At 40.9% G+C, this 12,364-nt stretch overlaps 1 protein-coding gene across 2 annotated transcripts; it reads left to right on the forward strand.

The window, feature by feature from the left end:
* The first annotated feature begins 3,143 nt into the window (after nt 1-3,143).
* Nucleotides 3,144-11,331, forward strand: ubac2 (UBA domain containing 2). Of its 2 annotated transcripts, none has more exons than XM_031307853.2 (10): nt 3,144-3,364; nt 3,818-3,942; nt 6,496-6,615; nt 7,033-7,139; nt 7,809-7,932; nt 8,073-8,120; nt 8,320-8,428; nt 8,889-9,031; nt 9,168-9,314; nt 9,606-11,331. In XM_031307853.2, exons 1-10 carry the CDS (start codon nt 3,334-3,336, stop codon nt 9,711-9,713), a joined length of 1,062 nt encoding a protein of 353 aa, XP_031163713.1. In that variant the 5' UTR covers nt 3,144-3,333; the 3' UTR covers nt 9,714-11,331. The 2 variants fall into 2 exon arrangements, with proteins under 2 accessions (XP_031163713.1, XP_035848331.1); XM_035992438.1 differs by having other exon boundaries at nt 9,183-9,314.
* The last annotated feature ends 1,033 nt before the right edge of the window (nt 11,332-12,364 follow it).

A 12,364-nucleotide genomic window follows, 5' to 3' on the forward strand; every position in this document is an offset into this window, starting at 1 on the left:
AATTTGTGGCTCTTTTATAGTCTTTGCTGGCCTTTTTTGATACGTTTTGGATTGCGGCCCTGAAATTGTCTGGGCATATAAATCAATTGTTGCTCAACTTGTAATTTAGAATTTGAAAAAAAAGTATTTCTGCATACATATTAGAGATATTTGAAAGCATCATAAACTTTAAGTTATCCTCAACAGATGCTGAGGGAAATTGAATAAGTATGTAATAATAATAATAATAATAATAATGTTTTTAAATATTTTAAGCAGATAATTTCCTCTACATAAGATGCTGAGGATTTGCTCAAGTTTTCTAAAGTCTTAAATAACATATTTCACATTGTTTTGAAGCCATTTGTTGTGCCAAAAAATCCTTGAAGTATGCCAGATTTTGCTCATGCAACCTTGTGTAAATGTGCAGTGTGCCATTTCCTGGACACAGGCAGATAAGCTGTGATGCAGAACTAAAACAATACCTCTGTTACAAGCAATTCTTCCTGAATACAGAGTGGCTGACAAGTGAAAAGCAATGATTCACATACATGAATGTGTGAATGAGTCATCAGCTTTTCAGATGACCACCTCAGAGGCTGTCTTGACTAAAAAGGTTTGTGACTTCATTCAGCTCACCGCTCTACTCTTTCACAGTCCCTTGTATCTCTCTCTCACACACACACACACGCATCCCTCACAATTCACAGAGTCGCATTGTCCTGCCGAGAGATGTGTAATGGAAAAGATAAATGGAGGATAAAGCTAAGGTGACAGGACCGAGCATGCATGTGTGTATGTGTATTTGCATATGTGTGTGTTTCTGCGTGTGTGTGTGTGTGTGTGTGTGTGTGTGTGTGTCCGCTTGTGTGTACTGCACAACAGACCAGCAAACCATCTGCTCATCTCCTCTTAATGAACAAAGCAAACAGCAGGAGTCAAGGCTGTCTCCAAATCTGGAGTCTCTTTATTGGTAAGCACACACACACACACACACACACACACACACACACATTTGCACATCTCTGCACTGTTTAATCTGATTGTCTTTGATTGAGAACAGGGGCAAAGCAACCTTTTTAGACCTCACTCCTACATCAGTGACAGAGAAGGTCTGAAACACAATTAGCAAGCTGTTCCTGAGCTCTGCTTTGCAGTCACATCTGACTACAAGCAGCCAAATAGACTTAATGGGTGGGAACTAACCAATGGGAACTAACACGCATAATGCATCTGTGGATGATGGGGAAATGCAACACTATTAGACAGATGTTCGCCATATCTTTTCAAATGTACTTGGACGTAACATAAGCATTGGATCAATTGGCTCAGGAGCAATCACAGCCAGGCATGAAGGTATACACACGGTTTGATGTGAAGAAAAACTGGCAGCCGGTAGTGTTAGACAAAGCAGGGACTCTGCAAAGGAAGTCTGGACCTTGACAAGATATGACACTGTGTGCATAAGGCCAAGAGGAACATACGAAAAAGCCATTAATCTGGACTTTGTGCAGCCACATCCTGCTCAAGGCCCCAAGGATAATTAACACTGTTACCTCTGTCAGAAAGCTGACCACATGGCTTCAAGACATGAAGCACTCCCTGTCTGCTGCTTCTATGCATATCCAATAAACACATATTGCATACTGAGCAAATGGTCATAAATGACAAAGATCAAACATTAGACCAGTGCTTCAGGACCTGGGACTACCCTGTCTGAGGGGCATCAGATAACAGCAGGATGGCATCGTGGGTAAGGAGACTGTCCTTCGTCCAATCTGTTGATACGGACCTCTTAGTGGTCACTACGCAGAGAAAGTGTGTATAGATGGAGATGACCCTGCTCTCACCGCTGTGTGGATGCACTGTGATGTGGTGTTCAGGGACCATGCTCAGTCATAAAACATGTTTACAGGTTTTCTTAAAATAGTGTACTCTCCCGTGTGGCCGGGTGGACTCAGTGGGTAGAGCAGGCGCACATGTACTGAGAGGTTTATGCTTCGACGCAGAGGTCAAGGGTTTGAATCCGACCTGTGACAATTTCCTGCATGTCTTCCCCCTCTCTCTCCCCTTTCTCACCTAGCTGTCCTGTCAAATTAAAGGTGGATAAGCCCAAAAAAAATAGTGTACTCTCCTCACCTCTCCCATGGTTTATTTTTTTACTCTACATTTTCTTTTTAGGGTGTTCTTTTCATTTCTTATATGTATGTTTTCATTATTTTTACTTTGACTCATTTTATTCATTTATATTTTATTTTTTGTTTGTTTGCTTGCTTGTTTAGTTCTATACTTTGCTTTGAAAATAAATTATTATTATTATTATTAGTAGTATTATTATTAGTATTAGTAGTAGTAGTAGTAGTGATGTAGTAGTAGTATTAATAATAGTATAATAAATTACATTTATTTAGCCGATGCTTTTATCCAAATTCATTTACAATAAGTGCATTCAATCATGTGACAATTGCAAAAATCATGCAAGTACATCAACTTCAGCAAATATGCTACTGTGTTAAGTGCTGCATTTAAAAACAATAAGAGCTAGAGAAAGAGGGGTTATGTTTTTTTTATGGGCCAAGGTGCAGTCTGCACTGTTATCTATTTCTTGTTTAATGTTACTTGTTTTATTTAGATTTAATTTTGTGTTTGATCATGTTTGTTTTGTTTGCTGCTTTGCTTTAAAAAAATCATTATTATTATTATTATTATTATTGTTGTTGTTGTTGTTGTTGTTGTTGTTGTTGTTGTTGTTATTATTATTATTATTAGTAGTAGTAGTAGTAGTAGTAGTAGTAGCAGCCCAGTAGTAGTAGTAGTAGTAGTAGTAGTAGTAGTAGCAATTTACAACTGCAGAAACAAATTAATTTTCCTTTTTTTATCTTATTCATTATTTTTTGTCTATTATAGTACTAAGTACTTTCATTTGCAAAAAAACATTATATACATTAGGTGAAAATTGTTTTTTATTTAGTTGCATTTCTTCAGCATTTGATCATACAGAAATAACTTATCGATATTTCTAATTCTCTGTTATTCCCTCAGTATTAAAGACCTTAATGGGAATGAGTTGTTTAGATAAGATTATCAGTAAAATATCTAGGGAGCCTCATCTCGTTTTCAACGCGGAGCAACAGCGCCCTCAACGGGTCAGTTTCATTCTAATGTCAGCGGACTGCGAATGAACACTTTTTGGGCTTGTCGGGCTTCTGTAGGAGATCCCCTTCCCCTGTCTCTTCTCCTCACAGTCACACCATGGGTCCTTCCTCCAACTTTATTTCGATGTTTTTGTGTTAGTTTTCTGTTGCTTTGCGATTAACGGTCTTCGTCTGGATTTCGTTAACTCATCTGGACACAATGTTCACCTCCACTGGCTCTCGGGGCCTTTGTAAGTATCCCGGATCCGCCGTTAAACGACAGCCGGACTGTGGCAGTCCTCTCGCCGCTTCTCCTGTCAGTTCCAACGGTGACAGCTAGCTAGCTAGCTTAGTCAACCGACAAGGTATAATTGCGCTGTAATTTATTTATTCGAGGCAGTATCCATCAGTTATTACAGCTGCGTTTAGTTAATTAAAGCTTTTCCATTTAACTGTAAGTCGGTTGGTTCAGCAAAGGTGTGCGTTAAAACTAATCGAATTTGTGAACATGTCATCTTCTGAATAGCTAAATAGCCAGCTGCATTTATTTTACGTTACTGTGTGTCTCCCCTGCCCCCATTAGTCGCTTCCCTCTCTTCCATCAACAAAACCTTTGCCGCATAAACCGTAACATGCAAAGCTGCTCGCTAAAGAAGGCGACAGTGTCACTGTCCCGTCGTAAATGTGTTGTATGTTCTGCACAGACAAGGCTCCCCTGTCTAAAGGCCTCCTGCTGGTTCTCAACGGGCTGACTGTGATGCTCACCCTGCTGCCACAGTACCAAGAACTGTTCGTATACAACCTGCAGGCTATCACACAGCAGCATCAGGTATGTCTCCAGTATGTGTGTTTGTGAGTGAGGGACTAAAAACAAACACCCAGTATGGTGTGTATGTGTCTCTGGGTGCTTGGCTCATTTTTAATAGACACATATACATTAACCATCATCAGGACAAGAGTTTTTGAAACCCCCAGGATTCACTTTGGCATAGACCCAGTCCAACAAGAAACAATTATTTCAGAAAAAAAACCCAAGTTTTTAAAACTAAGAAACCTGAGAAACTTTGATCGCACGATACCAGAAAAAGATTCGGTGCATTGTAGTGTGAACTACATCGGTGAGACTGCAAGGACCTTGGACAAAAGGCTGAAGGAACACAAGAAACTGACAACATCAGCTGTTTGTGAGATGACCAAAACTGGTGGCAGCATCCACTGGGGAAGGAGTCAAAAGGTCATGGACCAGAAGGCAGTGTTTGGCTGGAGAAAGATCAAATCCATTCAAATCTGACAACAAAGACAGGGATAACACTTACCGCCCTATACAACCACCTGTTGAGCCACTTCCATTTGCCGATGAAGACCATGAGATGCAGTTGAAAGCTCTGAAAAAGCTATTAAGTGGACCTTGACTTCATACAAAAGGACAGTCCTGACACCACACACCATCCCCCACGACACCTCCCTACAGCTACAGCCACTGTGCATCACCTCCACCTCCCCCACCTCAACAGGGTCCTGGCCCCCCCCACCAATGCCCTCCTTAAAGGTCCCCTCCACCTCCACCCCCCCTCCCACCTCAGTGATGACTCTGTCCATTCACGAGAGGGACGTCAACAGACTCTTTAGGAGACAGAATCCCAGGAAAGCTGCTGGACCGGATGCTGTCTCCCCATCCAGCTTGAAGCACTGTGCTGACCAGCTGTCTCCAGTGTTCAGACATTTTTAACAACTCACTGGAGACATGTCACGTGCCAGCCTGCTTCAAGACCTCAACCATAATCCCTGTCCCCAAGAAGCCAAGGACCACAGGACTTCAGACCCGTCGCCCTGACCTCTGTGGTTATGAAGTCCTTTGAGCGCCTTGTGCTTTCACACCTCAAAGCCATCACCGACCCCCTCCTGGACCCTCTGCAGTTTGCCTACAGAGCCAATAGGTCTGTAGATGATGCAGTCAATTTGGCCCTCCACTACATCCTCCGGCACCTGGACTCCGCAGGAACCTACGCCAGGATCCTGTTTGTGGATTTCAGCTCTGCCTTCAACACCATCATCCCGGCTCTGCTTCAGGAGAAGCTCTCCCAGCTAGGCGTGCCTGACTCCACCTGCAGGTGGATCACTGACTTCCTGTCTGACAGGAAGCAGCATGTGAAGCTGGGGAAACATGTCTCCGACTCACAGACCATCAGCACCGACACCGACACCTCCCTCATCGGAATCATCTCTGATGGAGACGCGTCCGCCTACAGGTGGGAGGCTGACCACCTGGTGACCTGGTGCAACCAAAACAATCTAGAGCTCAACGCTCTAAAGACAGTGGAGATGGTTGTGGACTTCAGGAAGAACCCAGCCTCACTTGCCCCCATCACCCTCTGTTGCTCCACAATTGACACTGTGGAGTCTTTCCGCTTCCTGGGAACTATCATCTCCCAAGATCTCAAGTGGGAACTGAACATCAGCTCCCTCGTGAAGAAAGCACAACAGAGGATGTACTTCCTGCGGCAGCTGAAGAAATTCAACCTGCCAAAGACAATGATGGTGCACTTCTACACAGCCATCATTGAGTCCGTCCTCACATCCTCCATCACCATCTGGTACGCTGCTGCCACTGCCAAGGACAAGGACAGGCTGCAGCGTGTCATTCGGTCAGCTGAGAAGGTGATTGGCTGCAATCTGCCGCCGCTCCAGGACCTATACGCCACCAGGACTCTGAAGCGTGCTGGAAAGATTGTGGCTGACCCCTCCCACCCCGGACACAAGCTCTTTGAGCCACTCCCCTCTGGCAGGAGGATGAGGTCCATCAGGACCAAAACCTCACGCCACATAAACAGTTTTTTCCCCTCCGCCACTAGCCTTCTAAACAAGGCCCGGAATCCACCCTGACTCTCTCCAAACTACTCCTCTGGCTCCTCATGCCACTGTACCTACTCTGCTGTAGCGTTCCTTTTTACTACTGTTTAACTTATTTTACTATTTATTTAAATTTATTTTATTGTTATTAATACATACTGTGTGTATATGTTTATACTTATATTGTTTATATTCTTTTTATCCTTCTTATATTTGAATATGTGACATGCTCCAACAACACCATGACAAATTCCTTGTATGTGCAACATACTTGGCAATAAAGCCCTTTCTGATTCTGATTTTGATATTATTTTGCCAAACAGTTTAAAAAAAATATTTGAAATGTAGTGCTTTATGGTGGGTCTGATATGTAATATATATTATATATCTTATATCTTATATATATATATATATATGTATATATACGCTGTGTTATTCAGAAAAGGCATCATTACGCAATGTCGTTCATCGTCCCCTGTACATTAGGTATAGGTTTGTGTGTAAAAATGTGTTCTCCTTCGTGCTTGTGTAGGTCTGGAGGTTGTTGTGTGGCAGGCTGGTCTGTCTAGACGTGAAGGACTCCTTCTGTAGCAGCCTGCTCATTTACAACTTTCGAGTCTTTGAGAGGAGGTTTGGCACCAGGAAGTTTGCCGTAAGTACCAAAAGCCATTGAAAGAGGATAACATAGATGGATACAAATTTAATGAACTTGCTGATATTCTTAGCTGAACTAGATTCTCCCAAAATCTAGAATGGATGGAATTAATGTGATGAATTGCCATTTCACACTCCAGTTACTTTCATAAACAAAAGCAAAATGTTAAGATATTTTGTAACAGGATTATATATACGATCATCAATCAGTATCAATATTAGCTTCACCTCTGTATCGTCTTTTAGGGAAGTTGACATCAACTTCTCACTAACTTGCTGTATAACTAGCATTTTACACTGACTTTGTGTTTGTTTGTGTTTGTGGAAATGTAGTGAAATGTTTGAAGACAGGGACAAGACTTTTGTTTTCTAGTGTTGTTCTAATCATCATATATGGTGCTCTTCTTAATTCTAGTCCTTCCTTTTGGGCACTTGGGGTCTCTCTGCGCTGATGGACTTCCTGCTGGCCCAGGCTTTCCAGTTTCTCTTTGACTATGAGGTGGAGGAACTGCCTGCAGGACTGTGAGTAGCTTGATTACTTTAGTAGCCATAGTACACAATACGCTTCACTAATGCATGTACTGCATCTTTGAAAAGCTTTTTTTTTAATCACTTTTATGGACACTGAGGATCCTACAATTAAAATATAATTTGTCTGGTAGTTAGGTTAATGTTGTGTGAAAGCAATGTTCAAATCATGTGTCACTTAAGTGGAAAATCTTCATTTTTCACCATGTATCACCATGTAAGCCTTGGGCAGTATCCCTCATTTTCATTTCCTAATCCCCTGCATGCACTATATTTGGGTATACGGTATTTAGATGGTGGTGGACTGTGACAGCTGCATACAATCCACCTCCACAAAAAACAGGGAAATGAAAATGGCTTGACAAACTCAGTGAAATAATAAGTTGTTGTTATTAAGAGAAAGTAACTAGTTCCAAAAGCCTAACATTGTCTTTCCTGGATTTCCTGAAATATTACTAGTACTGCTGACAACATTTTTTTATGCCAATCTCTGGTGAACCGTTCAATATTCAGTGATTATTAAGCCACACATAATACAATCCAATACATTACACTGTCACGTTTAAAATTCAAGTTTGAAATGCAGGTATTTTTGTTTAAATTCTGTCCGTGTCTCATTTTCAGTCTTCTCCATCCTTTACTTTTCCCTTTCTCCTCTCACAGGCTCGCACCAGTCTTCTCTCTATTTGTGCCTTTCTACCGGTTGATCCCCAGGATGCCGGTCACCCAGGTTCTGGGCTACATTGACATCACCAACAAGTCTCTGGTCTACATAGTAGGCTTGCAGGTAAGCCCATGTTATGCTAGTGTGGGGATGTATGTATCTATTTTTCTTTCTCTTTTACTGTTCATGAATTCTTGAAAACATTGCTTTCCAACTTGTGTGATCTCGATTGTTTCTGTCTTCTTCCTCCTTCTGTGGTGCAGCTGTTGACTTCTGGTCCCTTCATGTGGCTCCTTGCACTCAGTGGACTGGTGAGTAGCCAAATTCTTCTTGTTACTACTGTGTATCCCAGAATTGTACTGGTTTTGGTGTTAATTTGCTGTAGGTTGTGAGCTATCATTTCACGTATTTCAAGTAATTTAAGTCATTGTAATATTGCTTAATACAGGTTTGGCTTGGGACTTTAATATGATATACCTTTTTTTTTTTTTTTATTAATGTGTTTTTCAGATCTCAGGCGGACTCTACCACTCCAATGTTCTCTGGTTGCAGAAGCTCCTCTTTGTACCTGCCTGGGTGTCTTGTATTGGGCGTTATATTCTGGAGCCACTCTTCTCAAGTGAGTCCAACTGTTAATAATCACATACACAAATCCAGTGCAAATCCTTTTGCATAGTGACCGGTGTTGCAGGGCCTGGCATGGAGTTGTTATTCCTCTCTGTGCAGTGCTATGATGCAGAATGACTTACAACATTAACGTATGCTAAATTGTCTTACATATTTATTAATTCTCCTTAATACAAAAGAAAACTTGAGGAAAAGTAAAACTAATGTTTGCTATACTTAAAATTAGGATTAAAGCTATAGTGCGTAGTTTATTTCGCCCCCATGAGGAATTCTAGATGGTGTTCATAAGAAGCAGATGCGTAGGAGGATCCTTTTTAAAAACAGAATTTGTCTTTGTCACCCTTTGTTACACTTTGACAATTGACAACACAACTTTCACACAGGGCTGTGTGTGTGTTTTTTTTTTTTGTCTTCCTGTTATTAATGTGTTGTTAACATCTGTGGTCATCAAGGCTCCCAACCGAGCAGTGAGACGCCCCTGGGGATGGGTGCCACTCTGGACATCCAGAGGCAGCAAAGGATGGACATACTCGATCAGCAGCTGCTGCTGGCCCAATACAACGAGTCCACGAGGAACACTAGACAACAGCCACAGGTAGAGGGACACACACAATGTCAGAACTTAATCACTGCAAGCATCAGTAATTGCAGTTTACAATAGCTACATATTTACAAAGAAGTGTGTGTGTGTGTGTGTGTGTGTGTGTGTGTGTGTGTGTGTGTGTGTGTAGTCTGGGTTGTTACAGTGGACCAGGTTGTTCCCCTCCCTCAGACAAAGAGGACAGAACCGACCCCCGATGCAGGCCCGCCCCCAGGCTCAGCCACAGCCATCCACACAGTCACCTCTATTGGACAACTCTCCTGTCGCAGAGGAGCAGGTTGGTGTTCACCTCTGTGAACCTGTTCTTTTCAATGCATTTTTCACTGGTAGTATTTGTTTGTGTAATTTCTATATAATATTTCACATATTTTATGACCTGGATGACTCAAAATCTTCATAGACAGAGGAATGCTACAGTAACTCTTGTTCAACAAAATTTGATTATCTTGCCCTCCGCTACAACTTAGTTTGTGCAGGGCACCCTTGTAAAAATATAGTCCCAAGTGATGATTTGTCTACTGCTTCTGTCTTAGCTGATGTTTTTTTTTTTCTTCTTTTTGTCCCTCAGGTTGCACTGTTGGTGGAAATGGGCTTTTCTAGGACTGATGCCCTCGAGGCCCTCAGAGCTACAAACAACGACATCAACATGGCAACCAACTTCCTCTTGCAACACTGAAAGAGAGCTCAGTGAGAACAACAGAGGTGAATGAGGACAGAGACAGAAAAAACAGGAGTAACAACAAGCAAAAGGGATAGAAAATGAAAGACAGTTAATGATGGAGAATTTGTACAGATAATGTGAAGTCTGTGTCACTGCTTGCTGAAGCAGCTGCCTCAACCTGAACTGAGCCCGATAGCAGGCTGATTAATGAAGAGGTGTGAAGCACAAAGTGGAAGACATTTGCGTCATAGCTTTCTGATGGCCGTCATGGTGTGAAACGTGTCGTTGCTTAAGGCGGACGACTTAGACCTCTAACTCCAAGGGGTTCCCTATCGAAAATATATAGAAACCAAACAGGAGTCTTCAGTGCAGTGGAGGAAATATAAAGTGGGTTATTTCTTTTAAAACAAAACTGATGCTTAAGCACACACATCAGCTAAGATCCCACACACCCTCTCCACGGGGATACCAACTTATAGCTGTAAAAAAAAAAAAACACTGTCATGCACTGCTGCTCTACTTCCAAAATGGCTACTACGTAACCAGTATCTTAGACCCTCATAACTGGTTTCAGATGATAAGTATGACAAGGAAGAAAGATAAAGAAAAAGGGGCACAAGGTTTTTGAGACAATGGATCAGAGAACATTATGTCATCTGTCAGGTTTTCATCTCCTATTGGATAATAGTAAGTAGAGAGTAAAAGACTTAGATTTTAAGCCGTGTGCTCATGAGTATTATTTTTGATTTTCTTTTTTACCGAGACAACAGGAGTGAAATTAGGAATGCAGCACCTGCTAGAGGTTTATGTTTAACTCCACAAGAAGTTGCAGAGGTCATGATTACAACTTCAGAATGTATGATTTCCATGAGCAATATAACCTACTTTACCATGAGTTTATTACACGGTTGTTATTTCTTTATGTTGGCAGTGTTTCATGGAAGTAGCAGGCTTCAGCTCTTTCCTGCTTGAGATGTTTTAGCAAAGCAGTTACTGACTGACAGCTACTGTAGGAGCAACGTTTCTTCCGTTTGTAACTCTACGAGTACATTGTTGGTGACAGACAGCTATCTCAGGGTCTATGAGGCGCCTTTTTCTGTTAATGACATAATCACATTTACAGACATGAGTGCCCCTACACACATGCACAGTAGCCCTTCGAGGAGGAGGTCATGTTTTATCATTTCATTAACACACTCCTCAAGGTTTTATTTATTCTGTCCTAACTGAGTTTGAGTGTTTTTTTTTTTTTTTGCCAGCACACATGTCTGGATTATAGCAAGTCCTAAAAGACAGATGATATTTATTATACAATATCATGACAAGATACATGTATGGAGAGTATGCACTGCATAGTAACTACTTTATGTATATACTGTAAACATGAAAACATTTTGTGCAAGAGAAGTAACATTGCAGCCACTATGTATTGATGTCAAAGACAGATGCTAGTTTTATATTTTGTGAGTAATAATATTGATAATATATGACCACTGAGATGAGCCTGTCATTGTGTGTATGTATTTCTTAGAGTGATATAATAACATATGGGTGTGATGGGGGAGTTGTTGCATGGACAACTTTCTGATGAACTGTAATGAATCATATTTGATCTGTGGAATAAATCAACTTGCAGATGGAATTATTTGCAACGCATAGAAGATACTCATCATGTCAAGCATGTATTTAAATGACAGTCTACAGTGTTTTACTAATCGCAATCTAATACCTTTCATGCTAATAATGAGTATTTCTTTATTCTGATACCACCATCCCCAACTTCTAATATTCAATGTGGAGGAAGAAATGTAAACATCTGTTGGGCTGGAAGATTATTCTCTACATGTTTCCCATGCAGCCAATGCCAAATATAATAATTAACAGAAATGATGCTATTATTTAAAAACGTTTAAAAATACAGCTTTCTAATTTGAGTGAAATTCTAGCTTTAAGACAATACAATACAATACAGGGAATCACTATGCTGTGGTGATACTAGTTGTTAACACATGATGGCACTCTCGTGATAAGACATGGGTTCATTGGTATCAAGAGAAAATGTATCTCACAACACATGAGCAATGTAAGGAAAATTAAAAGGGAGAAAAAAAATGGAAAACTTGTTTAGTACAGTTACTTTTTGAAAATAAATTCCGTTGACTCAGGTCAGTTATATTTTCAATGGCAGTTGTTCCTGGGGGTGAAATGATAGATAGTTCTGTCATTTAATGCCTCTAACAAGTGTTCAAATTGATCAATTTGAGAAGTTTTTGATGGGGGAAGACTGCTAACATCTGAGAGACATGAACCTCACAAATATACATCTTAGTTTAAGCTGTCATAAGCCAAAACAATAATTGAAACCACTGTGCTAGAGGACAGTATTTTCCAGCAACTTTCCCTAAACTCCAAAGCAGCTGCCACTGTTTTACAGATGTATTCTTCCACTTTCTTTTGAGTGGTCTGTTGTCTCCAAGACTACAAGAGATCTGTCAGGCAGAAACCAGTGTACATACAACAGGACCATCATGCTTATTCTTTAGTCTTAGTTTGCCTTTTTTTAGTGTCTGTCCAAGGGCTTTGTTAGAGAGTCTCGTTTTTTTAGGCTTTAAATTGGAATCCAGATACCCACTGTAGAAATATTCCTCAGTTTATTATTGCAACAC

The sequence above is a fragment of the Sander lucioperca genome, chromosome 15 (genome assembly GCF_008315115.2).
Source record: "Sander lucioperca isolate FBNREF2018 chromosome 15, SLUC_FBN_1.2, whole genome shotgun sequence".
NCBI classification, from domain to species: Eukaryota; Metazoa; Chordata; class Actinopteri; order Perciformes; family Percidae; genus Sander; species Sander lucioperca.